Raw genomic sequence first — 22786 nt, forward strand, 5'->3', positions numbered from 1 at the left:
TTGAGGAAGTAACTGGTAAAATAGATGGGGGAGAGCCAGTGGATGTGGTGTACCTTGACTTCCAGAAAGCCTTCGATAAGGTTCCACACAAAAGATTATCATGCAAAATTAAGGCTCATGGGATTGGGGGCAAAGTATTAACGTGGATAGAGAACTGGCTGGCGGATAGAAAACAGAGAGTTGGAATAAACGGCTCGTTTTCGGAGTGGCAGGCAGTGACCAGCGGGGTGCCGCAAGGATCTGTCCTGGGACCCCAGCTGTTCACAATATATATAAATGATCTGGATCAGGGAATTGGATGCAATATTTCCAAATTCGCTGACGACACTAAACTAGGAGGAGGGGTGGGCTCTGATGAGGATGTCAGGAGGCTACAGTGCGATTTGGACAGGTTGGGGGAATGGGCGGATACGTGGCAGATGCACTATAATGTGGATAAATGCGAGGTTATCCACTTTGGGGGTAAAAACAGGAGGGTAGATTATTATCTAAATGGCAATAGATTGGGAGATGGGGAAGTGCAGAGGGACCTGGGTGTTCTTGTGCACCAGTCACTGAAGGAGAGCATGCAGGTGCAACAGGCGATTAAGAAGGCAAATGGTATGTTGGCCTTCATATCAAGGGGGTTCGAGTATAGGAATAGGGATACCTTACTACAGCTGTACAAGGTGCTGGTGAGACCGCATCTGGAGTATTGTGTACAGTTTTGGTCGCCCCATCTGCGGAAGGATGTTCTTGCCATGGAAAGAGTGCAACGGCGATTCACCAGGCTGATACCTGGAATGGCGGGAATGACCTACGAAGAGAGATTAAATAGTTTGGGCTTGTACTCACTGGAGTTTAGAAGATTGAGAGGGGATCTCATCGAAACATATAAAATTATGGCAGGCCTGGACAGGCTGAATTCAGAGAGAATGTTTCCAATGGCCGGGGAGCACAGAACCAGGGGCCACAGTCTAAAAATAGCGGGCAAATCATTTAAAACAGAGATGAGGAAGAATTTCTTCACTCAAAGAGTGGTGAGCCTGTGGAATTCCCTGCCACAGAGGGCTGTGAAGGCTAATTCAATAAATATTTTCAAGAGAGAATTGGATATATTTCTGAAGGCTAAGGGGATTAAGGGTTACGGAGAAAAGGCGGGGACGGGGTACTGAACTGGTAAGATCAGCTATGATCTCAGACGAAGATCAGCCATGATCTCATTGAATGGCGGAGCAGGCTCGAAGGGCCGAATGGCCTACTCCTGTTCCTATCTCTATGTTTCTACGTTTCTATGTTTCTTGAAATGCTGTGGTGAAGGTACTCCCACAGTGCTGGTAGGTAGGGGAACTTGGAGATGGTGGTGTTCTCATGCACCTGCTGCCCTTGTCCTTTTAGGTGGTAGGGGTCGTGAATTTTGGAGGTGCTGTCGAAGAAGCCTTGGCGAGTTGCTGCAGTGCATCTTGTAGATGGTACACACTGCAGACATGGTTCACCGGTAGTGGAGGAAGTGAATGTGGATGGGGTACCAATCAAACGGGCTGCTTTTTCCTGGATGGTGTCGAGCTTCGAATATTGTTGGAGCTGCACTCATCCAGGCAAGTGAAAAGTATTCCATTACACTGCTGACTTGTGCCTTGTAGATGGCAGAAAGGCATTGGGGAGTCAGGAGGTGAGTCACTCGCCGCAGAATACACAGTCTCTGACCTGCTCTTGTAGCCACAGTATTTATGTGGCTGGTCCAGTTAAGTATCTGGTCAATGGTGACCCCATGATGTTGATGGGGGATTCGACGATGGTATTGCCATTGAATGTTAAGAGGGGGGGGGGGGTTGGAGATGGTCATTGCCTAGCACTTGTGTGGCGCGAATGTGACTTGCCAATTATCAGCCCAAGCCTGAATATCATCCAGGTCTTGCTGCATGCAAGCATGGACTGTTTCATTCTCTAAGGAGTTGCGAATGGAACTGAACACTGTGCAATCTGCAGTGAACATCCCCACTTCTGACTTTATGATGGAGGGAAGGTCATTGATGAAGCAGCTGAAGATGTCTGGGCCTAGGACATTGCCCTGAGGTACTCTTGCAGCGATGTCCTGGGCTGAGATGACTAGCCTCCAACAACTACCTTCCTTTGTGCTAGTTATGACTCCACCAGTGGACAGCTTTCCCCCTGATCCCCACTGACTTCAATTTTACTAGGGCTGCTTGATGACAATGGCAGTCACTCTCACCTCACTTCCCCTCTGGAATTCAGCTCTTTTGTCCATGTCTGGACCAAGGCTGTAATGATGTCTGGAGCAGAGTGGTCCTGGTGGAATCCAAACTGAACATCGGTGCGCAGGTTACTGGTGAGTAAGTGCCGCTTGATAGCATTGTCATCACTTCCATCACTTTGCTGATGATTGAGAGTAGACTGATGGGGCGGTAATTGGCCAGATTGGATTTGTCCTGCTATTTGTGCACAGGACAGACCTGAGCAATTTTCCACTTTGTTGGGTAGATGCCAGTGTTGTAGCTGTACAGGAACAGCTTGGCTAGAGGTACGGCTAGTACTGGAGCACAAGTCTTCAGCACTAAAGCTGGGGCCCATAGCCTTTGCTGTATCCAGTGCGCTCAGGTGTTTCTTGATATCACGTGGAGTGAATCAAATTGGCTGGGCTTCTGTGATAGTGGAGACCAATGTTCCCCCTAAGGTGTGTGGCCGCACACCGATTGCGAGGTCCCGCGTAGGCCTCTCACCAGCTGATGCCGCTGGAAGAGGTATGGCACATTAAAGGGACCGCGCAGAGGAAAAAAAATTAGAGGGAATATCGGTCGGGACCTCAGGAGGAGGCAGAGATGGATCATCTAATCACTTCAGTCTTGTCTTTTGCACTGACGTGCTGGGCTCTGCCATCATTGAGGATGGGCATGTTCATTTTGCCTCCTCCTCCCATTAGTTGTTTAATTGTCCACCATCATTGACGACTCTGAATCTTTGTTCTGTATGTTTCCGATTCTATCAGTATGCCCAAAAGATTCTTTTTTTTCTCTATGTGTATGTCTGTCTTTTTATTTTTGTATATATAGGTATATGTGAAATTGTATCAATAATGGAATTCCTAATAGTATAATTGTTATAGTAAAATAATGTTATAAATAATTGTTCCTGCTTTGTTTCTAGTTTCAGGGTTGCTGCTTTTTAGATGAGAATTATAAGTTTAACTTTAAAAAGAAAAAATTGTTCATTGCCTTTTAGGGCTTTAGAAAACTCAAGAGGCAAATCGCTATTTTGTGGCAATCTTGAGTGTCAACTGCTGAAAGAAAAGCACTTGTTGGCTACAGCAGTGATTCTCAACCTTTTTTCTTCGGAGAGCCCCCCACCCGTGTTATAAATAGTCCACGGATCACAACACAAGTACTTTTTTTTAAAATTCTCAGTGCCGCTCCCACTTACCATGTTACTGCTGTTATGGCTATCCCGACAATGCAGAAAATACTGGTCCCCACGTCCATCCCACTCCCTCTTTCCCACCACATGAGCCTCAATGACCTGACCCCCAGTCTCCTTCTTTCCCCCCGCAACCCCCGACTCCCTCAACTGGCACATCAGCCAGTTCTGGTTGATGTCAGTCAAACAGCCTTTTCCCCCCCCCATCTCCAATATTTTCATAACTAATAACAAAAGTGTACAATGAAAATCAAAACAACAATTTTTTTAAAACCCGCGTGATTTTTCTCCCAAATTACTTGCAGCAGTGACCAGATTAATGTTTTATTCTTGGCGACTCCAGGACAATCCTGGAAGCTTGAAATCCTAGCTGGAGGCCAACACTGGGTGTGAACAATCAGGTCTGCCTGTGATGTCCTCCTTGGTAGAGCAAGACTGCTAACAGTCAAGGTATAGGCTCGCAGGTGAAGAATAAATGAGGTTGGCACCAAAAGGCAGCCAGCACACTTGTAGCTAAATGACAGCATGAGTCAACACTCTTGCTAAAATTTATCAGCTAACCGGGAGTTGCCGATATTGCAGAGAATAAGTTAAGGGTGCAGTTGGACGCGAGTCTAGATGTCGAATCGGTTGGACACGTTGCCGGTTCTGGCGGCACTCTGCCAGTTGTACTGCAATTGTTCGGCCAGCAGACCAGTCCGCCCGTATATACAGTGGAACCTGACGAGAGGAGAGAGAGCTCGAGCTGGGGGATCTGCGCTCAGCAACCGCTGTCTCTCTCTCTCTCTTCTCAGCAAGCGGGGGCCTGGGCTCAGCGGCAGCTGCCGCCGTCCTTGCACAGACGTTCAGGAGGGGGGAAACAGCGATCCGAGTCAGAGCCGGAGCCGCCAGTTTGCTTAGTTCGATCCCACCTTTATACGACTGTGCATTTTTATTTTTTATTTAAATCCCAGAGGTCATTTATAGCGGACTCACTGAAACCCCCTTGCGGACACCCGGTTTAGAACCCCTGGGCTACAAGACAGGGAGAAGTGGTAAAAACCAATTCCTAGCAACACTTGTGGATCTATTGGGGGCGGTAGCATAGTGGTTATGTTACTGGGCTAGTAATCCAGAGGCTTGGACTAATGATCCAGAGACGTGAGTTCAAATCCCACTACTGGAATTAAATAAATCTGGAATAAAAAGCTGGTATCAGTAGAGGATTGTTGTAAAAACCCATCTGGTTCACTAATATCCTTACCTGGTCTGGCCTATATGCGACTCCAGGCCCACAGCAATGTGATTGACTCTTAACTGCCCTCTGAAATGGCCCAGCAAGCCACTCAGTTGTAACAAACTGTTACGAGAAAAAACAGTAAGAAAAACAAATTCGGACGGACCACATGGCATCAACCTTAGCACCAGCTACGGACACGACGATGGCACTCTGCTATTACCATCATGCCATCGGACCAACCCTGGTTCAATAAGGAGCGTAGAAGAGCAGCACCAGGTGTACCTAAAAATGAGGTGCCAACCTAGGGAAGCTACAACACAGGACTACATGCATGCTAAACAGCAGAAACAGCATGCTATAAACAGTGCTAAGCAATCCCACAAACAACGGATCAGATCAAAGTCCTGCCACATCCAGTCATTATTGGTGGTGGACAATCAAACAACTAATGGGAGGAGGAGGCTCCATGAATATCCCCATCTTCAATGATGGCGGAGCCCAGCACGTGAGTGCAAAAGACAAGGCTGAAGTGTTTGCAACCATCTTCAGCCAGAAGTGCCGAGTGAATGATTCATATCGGCCTCCTCCTGAGGACCCCACAATCACAGAAGCCAGTCTTCAGCCAATTCGATTCACTCCAGCTGAGTGCACTGGATACAGTAAAGGCCATGGATCCCGGCTGTTGTGCTGAAGACTTGTGCTCCAGAACTAGTCGTGTCTCTAGCCGAGCTGTTCCAGTACAACGACTGCAGCGGCTCACCACCACCTCAAGGGCAATTAGGGATGGACAATAAATGCTAGCCTTGCTAGCGACACCCACACCCCGTGAATTAAGAAAAAAATATTAAAAGACAATGAGAAGCTTTTCAGAGCTGTGGACACCATGAGTGAGGTGGAGCGGGCTGGAAAAACAAGCTGCAGAGGTAATAAAAGAGTATTTTAAGCAGCATAAATTACAAATTTGATATGCAACGATGGAAAGGAGGTGGGAAAAAAATTAAAAGCCCAGAGAAGTTTCAAACTCACAAAACATTTAAATAATTTAGGAAAATGAACTACTTACCTGGCAGAAGGTTAAACAAAGATAGCAGAGTTTGGCTTCAGGGGGACGGGACGGGGGGGGGGGGAGGAGAGAATTGCTCCACAGCACCACCTGGAGGCCTGACCCTAAAACTATATGCGGACCCAAAGCAGGATTTGTAGCCAGAAGGATACTCTCTATATATCTCAGTAAAATTGCTGTTGTCATGTGATGGGCAATGTACAACACCTCTACAATGAATGTCCTATCATAGCACCACCTTCAGCCAATGATAAGGCCACTGACAATACCAAAAATATGCACTTTTATAATGGGACTTCTCATAGGAAGTGGTTTACATAGGAACTTTCAACAGAATAAGTGCACCGAATTTAATAGAATATAGATATAACTCGGCTATTTTTATCAAAATGAAAGTATATAAAAAAAATATATATAGACCTTCTGATAGATTGGGTAGGGCTGGTGGATTTGGTTCAGAAACGGAGTCAGGGCCAGGAGGACCAAGGCTGGAAGTCAATTCTGTGGATAGAATGAGCTAATCTGAGGAAAGTTAAAAGAAAATTGCCCAAATTAGAATAAATTTGGGAATAATTAAGAGTGGTGGCAAGTGTGTTACAGGAAGTGCTCACTATGTCATACTTTTAATATATTATTACTGGTGAATCTCCCCGGCACTGCTTACTGTAAGTCACAATATGTACTGTTTTATATTATGGCATGTAACACAGAATGTAGGTGTGTGTCCCTTTAAGGCTAGAAGATTGCTCTTCATTCTTGAAATGAATAATGGTTTACACACAGTCAGGTTGCAGATGGCTTTGTTCGACTGCTAAATCAATTAAGAATATGTGGACATTGTGGAATCAGTATGTTGTGGAAGAGGAGTTGAAACAATCAGTATTTTAAGGTTGTTTTGCATCTGTTACAGAATCGTGTGGAGGAGGTAAAAAGTATAAATTAGCCCACGTACAAAAATCATGGATTAAAAAGTTGAAACGTTTCTACATTTACTCCTGATTCGGAGTTGTTCAGTTGTTTTTCATTTTTTTTACATTACTTCTCTGTGGTCTGCTGTGGTTCTCGAGAAAGTGGGAAAAATGAGTCAGTCAGGTATGTGCCTAGATTATAATAAATTTTGCCTGTGATTAAGAGCAACACAAAAATGCTACAAGAATTGTGTGATGGCACATGCTATACATAAGACTTTTAATATGTACCAGCGAATCTCCCATTGTGTTGCTTATGGTGAGTTGGAGGATAGGTTGTTTCATGTTATGTAACGTCAATATATTATCAAGGCTGCTAACTTACAATGAATGACTAGATTAAATGTTGTTGCTATTACAGAATATTGTAAGAGTGATACTATCAGGCAGATCTGCATGGAAGCTAAATCAGTGGCCTTGATTACTATTAAATATTTGTGGCTTTTATAACTACAGCGAGGAGGGAGGAGATTCCTCATATGTATTTTAATCCGTGTTTCCCAACCTGACGGGCCTCTATTATTTAAAATACTGACTGGAGAGTATCTATTTTAAATAATCCAAGTTTCCCCAGTCCGGTCCTGGGGAAAGCCTTTGAGAATCTACATCTCCTTCCCCCAGTGAGAAGTGCTTGCTTGAAGCCATTACTTGGTACTGGCTTAAAGATCTGAAAGCATTTAAGGAACGTTCAGCCAGGTCTCTCTATGGGTTGTATAAAACAGAAGCTTTTGTCGGGGGGGGGGGGGGGGGGGAAAGAGGACAGCAGTGGTGAGAGAGAGGTGGCAACAGGGAGTGCTGGAAACAGAGGTCCAATTTTCTAAATTACCAGCTGGATTGTACTGTACACAACCTTTGCTGCAGATAGGGCTGGAGGTCTAAATACTGTAAGTAAGTTTAATTGTGACAGGCAGGTGTGATGGAAAAAGTGTGATAGCAAAGTGTTACAGGAGTAAATGTTGCATTTAAAGGAAGTGTGTGCCATGCACAAGACTTTATATAAATGCCAGCAAACCCTCTGTGACATTGCTCATGGAGAGTTGGACGAACATTACTTTATAATAGGAGCGTTATACTTTGTTAAATACAATCGGCTGGATTTCAAAGCACCAACACGCTGGGAGGGGGCGGGGACCCAATAGCGCGTGGAAAACCTGGAAGTGCAGAGTGTCTTTCGGTGTCTTTTTAACTGAGCCACCTCATTATCATTTTACTTCCGGATTTCCCATCCAATTAGTGTCAGCGACCGTGATGACGATGCGCATGATGCAATTTCAACTCCAGTATTTAAAGGGACACTCGAAACATGCAAGTCCAAGGAGTTTGTAATTGTCATGGATTGCCAAAGAACTGTTGCTATGGAGTCGAGGCGGGCAAAGGCTGCACCCTGCTTCAGCGACACCTCCCTGGATATGCTGCCGAGGGCTGTAAGGGCCCGGAAGGAAATACTCTACCCTAGTAACGGGAGGAAGAAGCCAGATGCTGAGACAAAGAAGGCGTGGTTGGAGGTTGCCGAGGTGGTTGGCAGCAGGAGCATGGTGCTACGCTCCTGGATCCAATGCATGTAGCGATTCAATGATCTCAGCAGGGAAGGAAAGGTGAAAGCAATGGCACATTGCCCTACATCCTGATGTGCGTATCACCCTAACCCCCTCACTCTGCCTTCTGAAGCCTACTCCAGCACATCACTCACACCAACTTACCTTGCAGGTGCACCCATCCCTCTCTGTCTATACATTTACTCTCATCCCCACCTATCCATCCACCACTGACACTCACACTCAGCCGTATGCAATGTCAGGCCTATCTCTCATAGTCACCCTCAACAAATGCTCTCTATCAATTGAGCAAACACATCCCATTACTCTCACTCATAAGTCTCTTCTTTCCCTCCTTGCAGGAGAAGGGAGCAGAGAACACCAGGGAGAGGCAGAGAACTGGAGGTGGCCCTCCAGCCATCTCTCACTTAACATCTGCAGAGAGGGGGGGGTGGGTGGAGATCATTGGAACCTAGCCGTCGGAAATGGAGGCCTGCAAGCTACCTGGTGACAGAATTAAATATCAGGCAACCACATGGCATACAACACTTGATGTCAACAGTCACTGAAATATGATCATGTGCATTCTTACTGTCATAGTATTCATTCATGTCTTTAATCTTCCACAGGGCTTTCAAGCGTCCAGCAGGAGGTGGTTCAGTTCGCCCATGACGATGATGACTCGTCAGGAGGAGCTCACTCCCTCTGAGTATGCACTGTCACAGGACTCATACAGACCATGCACCAGCTCAGATACTCACACTTCCATGGGACAAGTTAGAGAGATAGTTGGGTTTTCACATGGTGATTTGCACTTCACAAGGAAGCAAGAGCAGATTTTGAAGACAGGACAGCAGTGCAGAGTCCCCATTGGCGCGCTCAGGACTCTCCAAGCTCTGCTCAGCTGGACACAGATGCTGTACTCTGGGGGCCATCGACGAACAGCATACTTCTTGAGCAGCAACGGAGAATGTGCAATGTACTGGCAGGCATTCCAAGCGCACTGTGCACGATTGCTGAGAGATTGGAGGAGTCAGCCTCAAGCATGAGTGGTATGATGTGGCAGGTCTTTGCGATGATATCTTCTTCCATGGAAAGAGTGGCCAACTGCATGGAGCATCAAACGCGGCAATCACACAAGTGCATGCAGGCACTCACCAATGGCTTGCACACTCTGAATGCCACCTTAAATAGGATGAATGATACCTTAGCCTTGACCTTTCATTGCCCCACTGATCTGCAGCAAAGTGTTCTCCAGCACATTACTCGTAGGAAAGTGTGGCTGGGCCATGAGAGGGCTGTGAAAGGGGAGATGGAAGTAGGGGCTCGGCTCAAAGTGCTTCCACTTCTCACCCGTTACCCCCTGCTACTCCACACCCACACACCCGCCCCACCCCCCAGTCAGTAACCTACATGCTGCCTCGTGTCCAGGTAGCCAAGTCTGCCCCTGCATAGGTGCAGGTGGAGCAGTCTTTGGCGGGGCCCTCACAGGCTCCAAAACCCAGAGGACATCGGCCAAGAGCAACTCAACAGTCAGAGCAGGGATCTGAGTAGCTTGCCTCTACCTCTGCTGAAGCCACAGGGATTGCACCACATAAAAGTGCTAGGAAAAGGAAGAGTAAAGATTTGTAGTTGCACAAGGGTTATGTAGATGGGTGTGTTATACAGTGATAGGTTGTTATGTTTATGTTGACAATTTGAACCACATAAATATTATTCTTTTGAACCACTTTTCTGTCTTTCCCTTTCTTGGTTGCTGGCTGGCAAGTGGCTTTTTCAGTTGTGTGATGATGAATGGGGAGACATGAATTGACACCAAGAAATGGGGGGGCTGTGAAAGGATTCTTAGTTGTTTGCAGGACTGCTTTCTGTTAGTGGCATTTGAGAGGGGTAGCAAAAGTGGCTTTTGCATGTAGTTTTTAGATTGGTGCACTGGTGGAACCAGTGTACTTCGCAATAATGAGGGCATCCCAGGCAGCAATGTGCGCCACTGGTGGTGCATTATCCACATCACCTCTGCCTTCACGTCTTCCTCCTCCTCCTTGTACCCCCACTTGGAATCGTCCAGAGGTTCTGTGCTCTGCGCCTTGTTCCTCCTGCCGGTCCAAACCTTGCTGCTGCTCAATGTTGTGCTGAGCGCAGCACACCACGATCATTCTGCAGACCCTGGCAGGTGCATACTGAAGGGCGCCTCCAGATCTGTCCAGGCACCTGAAGCGCATCTTTTTCATGGAAATGGCGATGGCTTGTTTGATGACACATCTGGTGGTCATATGGCATTTACTGTATCGCTCCTGGGCCTCATTCCTCGTGTTACTGAGAGGTGTCATCAGCCACGTTGTAAGTGGGTATCCCTTGTCACCGAGCAGCCAGCCGGTAACTCTGCTTCGAGGGGTGAAGAGATTAGGGTGGATGGACAGCCGCAGGACAAAGGCATCATGGCAGCTACCCGGCAATCTTGCGCACAACTGCATAAAGATCTTTATGTGGTTGCACACCAGCTGCACATTGATGGAGTGGAAGCCCTTGCAGTTGATGAATACTCCTGGGTGATCTGGGGGTGCCTTAATTGCCACATGTGTGCAGTCGATGTTGCCCTGCACCTGTGGGAAGCCAGCCAGAGTCACAAACCCAAGCGCCCGCTCATTCTGACTGGCGTCATCGCAGGCAAAGTTGACATAATTGAAGGCCCTGGCAAACAAGCCATCGGTCACCTGTCTTATGCATTTGTGGGCCGCCAACTGCGAGATCCTGCAAATGTCTCCAGCAGATCCCTGAAAGGATCCAGAGGCAAAAATGTTGAGGGTGGTGGTGACTTTGACAGCCAGTGGTAAAGTGTGGGCACCAGGCCCAGTTGGCAGCAGGTTGTGTTCCAGCAGGCTGCAAATGTCTGCCACGCGACACCGAGCCTCCTGAGACACTGGTGTTCCAACATGTTGAGGAAGCTTATCTTGTAGATCTTGTGTGCCGGGTATAGCCTCCAGCGAGCTGCACCTCTCTGCTGATCCCCTCTCTCCTGTGGAGCTGCAGGTCTGTGAGCAGCAGGCTACTCCTTTGCGCGGCTCATACAAAATACCGCACATGCGCGGTTTTCCTATTCAAAAGCTGGTGAGCCAGCTGCACAGGAGCTGCAGAGTACTGCGCAGCCGCACAGCTTAAAGGGATCATTGGTTGCCGCTGTGTTTTCACCTTGATTTCATTGGCGAGTTCAAGGAAGCCCAGGAAACCCATGGACCCAAAGTTAAAATAGAAATCCCATGTCAATATCACTCAAATTGAGCGATAATCATGTGTCAATTGACAACTCACCTCTCCCGAGGGGGTTGCACACACACACAAACTAATGAGCTGGAGTGAAATGCGGAAGTCAGCGGGTTAGTGCCGGCTTTCCGATGCATTCGCATTTTTGCGCAATTTAACCCCTCACCCAAGCCCTGTTCCAGCTTCAAATTCCCCCAATGTATTACTGTGAGACCTGTTCATTATGATGACTGAATGAGTGAAAATTTTATTACGTTTTTGGAATTTTTTAAAGGATGATGTATTACGAGGGCCACTAAACGATGGTGACACAATATGTGAAATTCTGTTTTTATCCATGGTACTCCAGGACTTAAAGCAGTGTTTTGGGAATTGAATTCAACAACCCTGATCATTTTCCCATGAAAACTGCAAGTGAATTGCTTTGGCTATTACTGTATGCTCATTAACCAAGTCCCGTTCACTAACCTGCAACACCTCGATTTTAAAATTCTCATCTTTGTTTTCAAATCCCTCTATGCTCTCATACCTACCTTTCTCTGTAAGTTCTTCCAGCCCTACATCCCACCGAGATCTCTGCGCTCCTCCAATTCTGACCTCTTGTGCATCCCTGATTTTAATCACTCCACCAATGGCAGCTGTGCCTTCAGCTGCCTAGGCCCTAAGCACTGGAATTCCCTCCCTAAACATTGCCACCTCCCCTGTCCTCCTTTAAGACGCTTCTTAAAACCTACCTCTTTGACCAAGCTGTCCTTGTATCTACTTATGTGGCTCGGTGTCCAATCTTGTTCGATAACGCTCCTGTGAAGCGCCTTGGGACGTTTTACTATGTTAAAGGCACTATATAAATGCAAGTTGTTGTTGAACTATATGTATTTCTTATTTATCTCTTACCAGTTTTTTAAAGCCCAGGACACAATGCAAGATATTTACAGTTTCTAGGTATATAGGAGATGTGTAGTAATAGTGGGGAGTGGTAGAGAGGATTCATGAGATTTGGTAGTAATGGTGGAATCTTGGGTTTAAGTATTCTGGGGGGTGGGTGTTGCTGGGAGAAGGTTCACGAGGTTTGTGAGTCATGAGGGGGGCTTGGGTTTAGGTGTTCTGGGGGTGGATGATGCTTAAGAGTTCATGAGATTTGGCAGTAGTTAGGCTTGGTACAACTGGGTGATTGGTGCTGAATTTAGTAGTACTGGAGGTCATGCGAATGGGGTGGGTGGGCGTTTGTGTGATGCTGTGTTTGTTAATAATGGGTAGGGGGGTGGTACTGGAGCCTGGCAGTACTGTGATGGGAAGGAATGGGTGTTCAGAGTGGTGGGAGAGTGCGGGAAGGGTTGGTGGTATGGGCGTTTGGTGCAGGAGGCATTAAAACCGAGTGTTCACTGGTTGGAAGGTATGGGCTTTTAGAGCAGAAACTGCAAAGATGCTAGGAGAGTGCAGGAATGGAGGAATATTTCAGTGCTTGGAACAGAGGCAATAGAAGGAAGGCCTGGGTGTTCAAGCCAGTAACAGCAAAGGGTGGTAACAAAGTATGGAAACAATGAGGAAAGCTTAAACGTTTGAGGTGGTAGGAGGGAATGGGCGTTCACAGTGGCAATGCATTTGTCCTAACTTTTTTACATTTAATCTTATATCTATATCTCCTTGTTATAGGGTCTGTCAGTTACTTGAAATAGTGTTACCAACTACTCTGTTCCATCCTTTCATCATTTTAAACACCTCTATCAAAATACCCTGCAAACTCCTCTGTTCTAAGACAAACAGGCAAACTTTTTCCAGTCTTTCTTTGTATTTGTACTTTCTCATACCAGGCACCATCTCAGTGAATCTGCCCTGTATCATTTCTATTGTTTCAACATCCTTCCTACAGTGTGGAGTCCAAAACGGCACAATGTGCTCCAACTATGGACTTACGAAGGTTTTATATAGATTCACCATTATATCGCGACTTTTATATTCTATACCTCGTCATAAAACCCAATATTCCATTGGCTTTATTAATAGCCTTATCACACCTTAAAGTGGTTAGTGCACAGTTAATGAGGTTGCCACTGATACAATCTGAAACAAACATAAATTTCTATAAATATACAAAAATTACCTCATAAAATGCTCACAATTATCATTTATGCAATTTCCAAGTTTTTAATATAAAAAATGCACCTCACATGTTCAAAAAATGATTCAGAAGAGAAAGATGTTTTAACTTAATTTTCAACTAAACTAAAAAGGGTCATAATTTGCATGACGGTAGTCATGAAGTAGGAGGAATCCAATAATGTAACCTCATCTTTGAGCTGGATTTAAATCACTTGGAAAAATAAGAGGAGATCCTTTAAAACTGAGGAAAGGAAATACATTCTCAATAAACAATCTTTATTCTATTTTCTAACTATTAACAAAAAAAACAACTGGTGCTGTTAATCACAGATGCTACCACTCATAAACTTGCTTGAAACTTAATTTAAAGAATTCATGCTCCAGTTTGCTTCAAAGTCCTTTGGACGAAGCAAAGAAACTCAAAGCCTCCAGGATGAGGGGTACGTCTTTCTACATATCATACTGGAAATTCTGCAAACTGCATATATTCAGACTACACGTATGTGGTTGGAATGTCTCCAACGGTTCCAGTTAAAGTCGTCTTTTGAGACAGGCTGAGGCCTTGAAGTAGAAATTTTAAGGAAAGCATTAAGAGACATAAAAGATAATTAAATGGGTAAATTTTACATGTTAGTGTGAAATATAACTCTTTGATTTAAAAGAAAAACTGATTTTATACATAAGAAATTTTATAGTTACTAAGAATAACTATTTTTCGAGGGGGTGACTAGGTGTGTGGATGAGGGAAATGCTGTGGATGTGGTTTACATGGATTTCAGTAAAGCTTTTGACAAAGTCCCGCATAGGAGACTGGTCAAGAAGGTAAGAGCCCATGGGATCCAGGGTGCCTTGGAACGTTGGATCCTAAACTGGCTGAGTGGCAGGAGGCAGAGGGTGATGGTCGAAGGTTGCTTTTGTGACTGGAAGCCTGTGTCCAGTGGGGTACCTCAGTGATCGGTGCTGGGTCCCTTGCTGTTTGTGATCTACATAAATGATTTGGATGAGAATGTGAAAGGTATGATCAGTAAGTTCGCAGATGACACGAAAATTGGTGGGGTGGTAAATTGCGAGGAGGAAAGCCTCAGGCTACAGGACAATATAAACGGGTTGGTCAGATGGGCGGAAAAGTGGCAAATGGAATTTAACCCTGAAAAGTGCGAGGTGATGCATTTTGGACGGACAAATAAGGCAAGGGAATACAAAATGAGTAGTAGGACCCTAGGAAGTACAGAGGGTCAGAGGGACCTTGGTGTACATGTACATAGATCCCTGAAGGCAGCGGAACAGGTAGATAAGGTGGTTAAAAAGGCATATGGGATATTTGCCTTCATTAGCCGAGGCATAGAATATAAGAGCAGGGAGGTTATGATGGAGCTGTACAAAACGCTGGTGAGGCCACAGCTGGAGTACTGTGTGCAGTTCTGGTCGCCTCACTATAGGAAGGATGTGATTGCTTTGGAGAGGGTGCAGAGAAGATTCACCAGGATGTTACCTGGGATGGAGCACCTCAGCTATGAAGAAAGACTAAACAGGCTGGGGTTGTTTTCCTTGGAGCAAAGAAGGCTGAGGGGGGACCTGATTGAGGTGTACAAAATGATGAGGGGCATAGATAGGGTAGATAAAGAGGAACTTTTCCCCTTAGTAGGGGGGTCAATAACAAGGGGGCATAGATTCAAGGTAAGGGGCAGGAGGTTTAGAGGGGATTTGAGGAGTAACTTTTTCACCCAGAGGGTGGTTGGAATCTGGAACTCACTGCCTGAAAGGGTGGTAGAGGCAGGAACCCTCATAACATTCAAGAAGCATTTGGATGAGCACTTGAAATGCCATTGCATACAAGGCTATGGACCAAATGCTGGAAAATGGGATTAGACTGGACAGGGATTGATGGACGGCGCAGACACGATGGGCCGAAGGGCCTCTTCTGTGCTGTAAAACTCTATGGGCTAGAAATTCACTTTGGGCCCGCCAGCTGGCTACCGCCCAGAAGTTAGCGCTGCGCGTGGAGCCAGTTGCGCCCGTCGGAAATTCAGTTTCTGCGCCCCAAGTCGAAACCGGCCGCTATTCCAGGGTGTGCCCGCCCCCGCTTGGGGCGCTGAAACTGAATTTCGGCGCGCTAGGTGCCGCAGCGCCACCCGCTGCGGAGCGGCAGGCTGCGGTACTGCAGGCCTTCCTCCTTCTCTTAAGGGGGAGGTGCCTGCAACGGGGAGATCGCCGCTTGATAGTGCCGGCAAATGAGCCCGGCACCACGGAGAAGTGCCGGGCTCCCGGAAAACAGCCGGCAATGCCGGGGGGGGGGGGCGGGGGGTGTTGCGGCCGCTGCGGAAGAGGCGGCCGCAACTAAATATGGGGGTCGGGCCGGTAGCGGGGCGGAACCGGGGCACTGCGCACACCGATGACGTCCTCGGTGTCGGCGCAGCGCTACCGGCTACCGCCGCCATTACCGCAGCGCTGAATATCAGCGCAAACTCAAGTGGCGCAGAAGCCCTCTTTGGGCGGTAACTGGGCGCAAAGCCCACTGAATTTCTAGGCCTATGACTCTAATAAAAACAATTAACATAATTTTCTTCAAAGAGTTGTTTGAGACATTCAACTGTTTCATCAACAAGTGTGACAGTCAAATAATGAGATAGAATTTTCCTACTATAGAATATCAACATAGATAGATTTCTCCCTTATAAATGTTGATCTAAAAAGTGTGGCTCAAAACTCATGACACAGGAACCAAGGTTAATGTGGGCACAAAGTGTGCACCATATGCAATAGATTTAATATATAGAACTTGCATTTCTATAGGGACCTTCATGATCTGAGGATGTCCCAAAGCACTTCATAACTGATGGAAGTATTTTTGAAGTGTAGTTGATGTGCCTCAATGAATCCGAGACCCAACGTTAACGGAGCAAAGCAAGGCTTTTATTAACTCAGAAAGTAATACACAGTGGAGAAGTGTCTCTCATCCAGAGATCTGCTGTACTGCCTGTGAGACACGCTGGGGCCTGCTTAAGTAGGGGCCAGGTATGGGCGGAGCCCTACACACAATACAATACAGATAAGGAAATGGAACTGAAACTAAACTCCCCTGCTTGTCACAGTCACAGGCACAATCAAACACAGAGAATACAGCGTGCCTGATGAATGGCATATTTCATCACAGTAGTCAATGTTGTAATGTAGGGAAGCGCAGCAGCTCATTTGCGCAAAGGAAATCAGGTGGATGACCAGATGATCTGTTTTTTGATGGTGTTGGTTGAAGGATGGATGTTGACCAGTACTCTGGGACAACTTCATGCTCTTCTTCGAAAAGTGTCATGGGATCTTTTACATCCAACTAAGAGGGCCGGTGGGGCTTTAGTTTAACATGACGTAAGACGCCACACCACCTCTGACAGTGCAGCACTCCCTCGGTACTGCACTGAAGTGTCAGCCTAAATTACGTGCTCAAGTCTCTGCAGTGTCAACTTGAGCCCATGACCTGATTAGAAGGTGACAGTACTACCACTGAGCCAAATCAATCTACATCATATATAAAAAAAGAGAGGAAATAGTTTGCTTAAACTCCAGACATAAAAAATGTTGGATTACTCTTCCCTATCCTAGAAGGTATTTTGCCAAACTCACATGAATTAGCATTATTCAAGAAACTAGTGCAACAAAATCATCTAAATGTGCATTATGTTAAGCAGTAGCAAGGACTAACTGACTTGCCAACAACTAATTATATAGTTGTAATGCATTAAACCATTTAAAATAAACTGGTTAATGCTTTTGTTAAGATAGCAGAGAGAGAAATTTGATCGAAACATATTATGTGTTCATTTGATAACACAGTAATTTCTATGACACTAAAATTTATCAGGGGTTATATTTCAAGAATTTTTCTCCTAATGCAATCAAGTTTTTCCAAAATGATTTCCGGCAAAACCTTGTTTTGCAGGCTAAACAAATAAAGTTCTCGTTATAATCACACAACAAAGATAATGACACCAATGTCAGTAAGAAAATTTGGACTTTGGACATGGTAATTACTGGTTCTGAAGTGTAGCAGAAGTTTTATAGCCAAAATAATATACATGACTTTAGCAGTAATGATTTCCACTTCACATCATTATTATTCATAGAAGCAGACTGGATCTGAATGCAGTGTTTAGGGGGAAATATCCAATCAACCAGATAGGATTATACTGAAAACGCAACTATACATTAGGTTCATTCCACCTTGATGCATTTTGTTTAAAATATTGATGCAAAGTTAAAAGCCAATAAGAAAACTGTTGTACAAAAAAAATCTTACCACTCTAAGAAGGCACAAGTTATCCCGTAGAGATGCTAGAACACCAATGAAAGAAACCACAAACATCAGAATTCCCAGCAAAATCAGGATTATAGCTGGAGCTAGAAAGGCACCTTGCAGCGTCTTGTATTTCTGCCTTTCAACCTCTGCGTATATGCCAATACAGAGAATGAAACCTCCTATTATCTGAAAAACAGAAAAACAGTACTAGCACTTTAAAAGTAAAACTGTATTAAAACTCATAATGTTGATTTCTATAGATTTAATAAATCTCTATAAAGACCAAGCCCATCGAAGACTTTAATACCTCTCCAATATTCTGGGGGACTCTTCCAGCAAACCTTCCCCACACCCCAAAATGGTTCAACTTCTTTTTACAGGCTTTTTCATCATCACTTTTACATGCAAATGGCCACATGACGACTCCTGTATGTGAACCATATCTTTTATGATTTGAAGCCTGCATCTTTCACTCTTTGCCATACTGAACTAGTACAACCAAGGACTAGCAATTACCCTACATAGCAGTAAAGCTATGTAGCTTCTTGTTATGTCACCTGTTAATCCAGAAGGTGGAACATATCAAACATTAGACACACTCTGTATAGGCTGAAACTGTTCCAATTTATTTACAATTAGCTAGTTGATTTATGGCAAGAGTATAGTGACAATACTATAATGTCCAATAAGAATTGCATCGAAGATTTGGAAATAGTTTACAAGGGGTTCATTTACAACCATTCGCTGTTAAGTGGCACCTTTAACATAGAAAAACATCCCAACGCAATTTCGAGGTGTATGAAAAAACAGACAGTGAGCAGACAAAGGAGAAATGAGAAAGGGTCATCAAAGAAGTAGGCTTGGAGGTGGGTTTTAAAGAGGGAGGAATAGGGATTCATTGAAAGAGCTCCAGAGCATGGGGCCTAAGTGGCTGAGTACGCAAGAATCCGGAGTCAGAAGAATGCAGAGTCCAGGGGCTGGGTTGTAGGACTGGTGGAGGTTACAGAGAAAGGGAGGAGCAAGGCCATGAAGGAATTAAAAACAAAGAGATGAGAATTTTAAATTTGAGGTGTTAGGGAATTAAGGAGCCAATGTAAGTCAACAAGGACAAGGGTATTGGGTGAGCAGGACTTGGTGCGTGTTAGGATACAGGCAGCCGAGTTTTGGATGAGCTGAAGTTTATGGAGGGTGGAGGTTGAGAGGCCAGTCAGGAAACCAATGGAATAGTTGAGTCCAGAGATAACAAAAGCACGGATGTGGGTTTCAGCAGCAGATGGGCTGAGGTGGGGTGGAAACTAGCGATGTTAGAGAAGTGGAAGTAGGCAGCCTTAGTGATGGAGAGTATATAGGGTTGGAAACTTTGCTTAAAGTTGAGCAGGGCACTTACCTCTTTTTCAAACATTAGACTCTCCTTAGTTAAAGTCACACTGTCCTTACAGTTTTTTTTGAATGAAACAGTTTCTTGGGATGAAACGGATAGGTCTACTCTTGTCCTTGGTGAGCCTACATACTCATGGAGGTCTATTTACTTGAATAAATATAAGCCAAAGCTAGAACTACAGAATAGCCACCTGCCCTGACACTGTGCTATGTATGCATCTAGGTGCGTGCCTAGAGACAGAGAAAGTCACAGCATTTTTCATTATGTTGTCAAATAATTTGAGTTTTCTTTTTTTGAAAAACAAATTGAATTTTGAAATCTGCTCAAATTAACACAAAGGGGGAGAAATTCGGTGGGCTGCGCCACCAGTTAGCGCCTGAAGAGGGCAGTCAGTGGCTGTAGCGCCACTGGCCGCGCCTCCCGCGATATTGAGTTGGGGCGCTAATGGCGGCGTTAGCCTGCTGCGCTGCGCTACCACCGATGACGTCATCGGTGTGCGCAGCGCCCCATTAGCGCCTCGATCGCAAAATTAGGTTGCGACCGCCTCTGTAGCGCCGTTTGCTACTCGCGTCCGGTTCACGGGGCCTTGCTGTGGCGGCAGCGGCGCTAATTATGGTGGAGGTGCGGGGCGGCCGTTTCTTCCGGCGGCCGCCTGCCAGCACCTCCGTTCCCGGCCTCCTGAGCTCCCCCCGAGGCAGTGCCGGCTGTTTCCCGAGAGCCCGGCACTTCTCCTCGGTGCCGGGCTCTTTTGCCGGCACTCGCAATCGGAGATCGCGCTGTTGCAGGCCCCTCCCCCTTAAGAATGGGAGGAAGGCCTGCAGTACCGCAGCGCGCCGTGCCGCAGCGTGTGGCGCTGCGGCACGTTGCGCTGCGATATTCAGTTTCAGCGCCCTAAGAGGGACGCGGAGCGCCTCGAGGCTCGCCCCGTGTCCTTCTTGGGGCGCTGAAGCTGAATTTCCGGCGATCGCTAATGCTCCGATCGCTGCGCTAAATCCTGCGCCCAGGCGAGCTTAGCGCCCCTTTTGCAGCTCAACCCAATTTCTCCCCCAAAGTCTTTCATTACCACCACCTGAGGGCTTAATTTGATAGCCCCTGAAAACAGGCGCAGGGATCGTGATGTGCAATCAGCCCGCACCCGTTGAGAGCAATGCAGGCAGCACGCGACCTTCATACTGCCTGCTAATTACAATGATTGCAGCATTCAGCCCAGTGCTGAACGCGCTGCTAAGTGGCTGAATGTTTAGCAGGGGGCCCAAGTTCATGCTAGGCTAGCTCCAATTAAAGCTAGCCTCCACTTCTTAAAGGCAGTCTGCACCTCTTAAAGGGGAGGTGCATTCTGCCTGCAGCAGCTCATGCAACTGGTTGTGGAGGCAAGGCTCAGAAAGAAGAGTGAATAATGGCTCAACAGGCTGGAGAAAGGAGGAGACAGGTCCTCTATCCGCAGGGGGCCAGGAGGCCCTCCAGACACACACTGCAAAAGGCAGTGGGAGCAGGTAGCCGACGGGATCAATGACAGTAGTCTTGCCCCGAGAACATGGACACAGTGCTGAAAGAAGTTCAATTACCTCACACAAGTGGTCAAGGTCAGTGAATGCATCTTCAAATGCCATCTCCCACCAACTGCACCACTAGCCTCACACACTGCTCAATGCACCACACTCCCATCACTCACCTACCAACAATCTCTATCAAGCACGACTAAAACCTCACATTCATTGCTTCACCTCACCCTTACACACTTACCACTGCTGCAAACCTCACCCCCACATCTCACACCTTGCACACACTACCAGCTACTCAACCATGACAGGCACATCATTCAAACACATTGCACTACACTCACTCACAAATTTCCCTCTCCCTTGCAGGGCAAGGTGGCTCATAACTGTAGGCAGCAGGAGCTAACCGGCAGCAGACAGGCGAGCCTGCATATCCTTACCCAGTTGGAGGAGACAGTGCTCGACATTATTGGAGGTGCCGTCACTGAGGCCGTGGCAAGTGGCGAGGCTGAAACCAGTGAAGCTGACAGTATGCTCATACCTAATCCTCCTTCTCACATCCCACTTCCCCCTCATCCAACAATATCTTCTGATGTACAAGCTGCGCATGGGGTAAGCATGCAGCTCTTGCTTTACCACCCTCCCCTCACCACAACCTACCCTTGTGCCTTCCTCATTTCAGACACCCAAGAAATCCAGCCTGCCTAGCCAGTGGTTGACCAAGAAGAGGAAGAGGAGAGTGAAGAAGGAGAAGAAACACTGTCACTCGATTTCACATTCCCAGCCACCAGCTCCTTGAGGTCGTCCTGCAAGACCATCTGCAGTGTCCCCCCCACCGAAAGTCAGCAGCCTTCCACCAGCCATGCTGCAGCCACTGGGGTAGCACTGCGTGACATCACTAGGATAAGCAGAGGCACATGCACAAGGGTAATTAGCTGATTTCTTGATGTAGTATTGGATGCATATATGGATAAAGTTGGATTTGAAAGTTTGCTTTGTGGTGGCTTTTATTTCAGCATCGTGGCCAAGAGGACGCTGTAATGGTCAGTAACAGAGGGAAGGTAAGGCGTGGGACAAATGTTGACAGGGGAATTGGGGTTGTGGTCACTGCAGGCGGATGATTCAATCCCTATATTCCGGCCAGAAAGGGGCTGTCTGGGTTGTATCCTTCCTTCCGCTTCCTCCTCTTCTGCTTCTTCCTCTTCCCTCTGAGAGTAGCTTGTCCCCTTTGCTGCCTCTGCTTCATCTCCATATGTCCCCTAGGATTGTGAGCAAGTGGCCTTCTCAGAGGCAAAATACTGCAGATGCTGAAAATCTGAAATAAAAACAGAAAATGCTGGAAATACTCAGCAGGGCAAGCAGCATTTCGATCTAAAACGTTAACTCTGTTTCTCTCTCCACAGATGCTGCCAGACCTGCTGAGTATTTCCAGCATTTTCTGTCTTCCCAGTGGCCTTGTTTTACCATCCAAAGCCTTACAAGCATCCAGCAGCACTCCCTGCACTCTAATAACTTTTTTAATGTATTGCATCAAGCCACTACTTCAATTAAATATTTAAAAACTAGTCCAAAAGCTGAAATCAAAACTTAACTGAAAGATGTGTGTGTTCCTTTAAGAAGCGCTGACATCGTCTCTGCTGTACTGCTGCATCCTCCGTGCATGGTTAGGAGGGGGCGTTATGGCTTGTGGCGACGTCCAAAATCGCGATCGTGCATCATATCAGGCGTTGCACGCAATTAATGTCACAATCTGCACATTTGAATTTGAGAGGCGAGTGCTGGCAATGGCTGCGCTACCAACCTCTCCAAAATGACAGTCACCATATCCCACGGTGGAAGTGAGGTGGCCGCCATTTTTTGCAGAAATATGGTGTTAACGGTCGGCAGTAAGGTAGGGAATTTCCCAGCCATAATCTTAAAATTAGAGCGAGGTCATTCAGGAGTGAAATCAGAAAACATTTTATAACACATGGGGTAGTGGAAATCTGGAACTCTCTTCCCCAAAAGGCTGTGCATGCTGGATCAACTGGCATTTTCAAGACTGAGATCAACTGATTT

General features: G+C 46.3%; 1 protein-coding gene across 3 annotated transcripts in view; it reads right to left on the bottom strand.

The window, feature by feature from the left end:
* tspan15 (tetraspanin 15) overlaps positions 1 to 22786 on the bottom strand; it is an 876670-nt gene that overhangs the window by 717053 nt on the left and 136831 nt on the right. For 2 of the 3 annotated variants that reach the window (XM_085995040.1, XM_085995037.1), the window contains exon 2: positions 17849 to 18034. In XM_085995040.1, the coding sequence (XP_085851166.1) occupies positions 17849 to 18034 (186 nt within the window). Of the gene's footprint in view, positions 1 to 4654; positions 4751 to 17848; positions 18035 to 22786 lie in introns of all 3 variants that reach the window. The other variant, XM_085995036.1, reaches the window with a different exon arrangement.

Source organism: Somniosus microcephalus, chromosome 8 (genome assembly GCF_052327205.1).
Source record: "Somniosus microcephalus isolate GS21.2 chromosome 8, FLI_Smic_1.0, whole genome shotgun sequence".
Classification (NCBI taxonomy): Eukaryota; Metazoa; Chordata; class Chondrichthyes; order Squaliformes; family Somniosidae; genus Somniosus; species Somniosus microcephalus.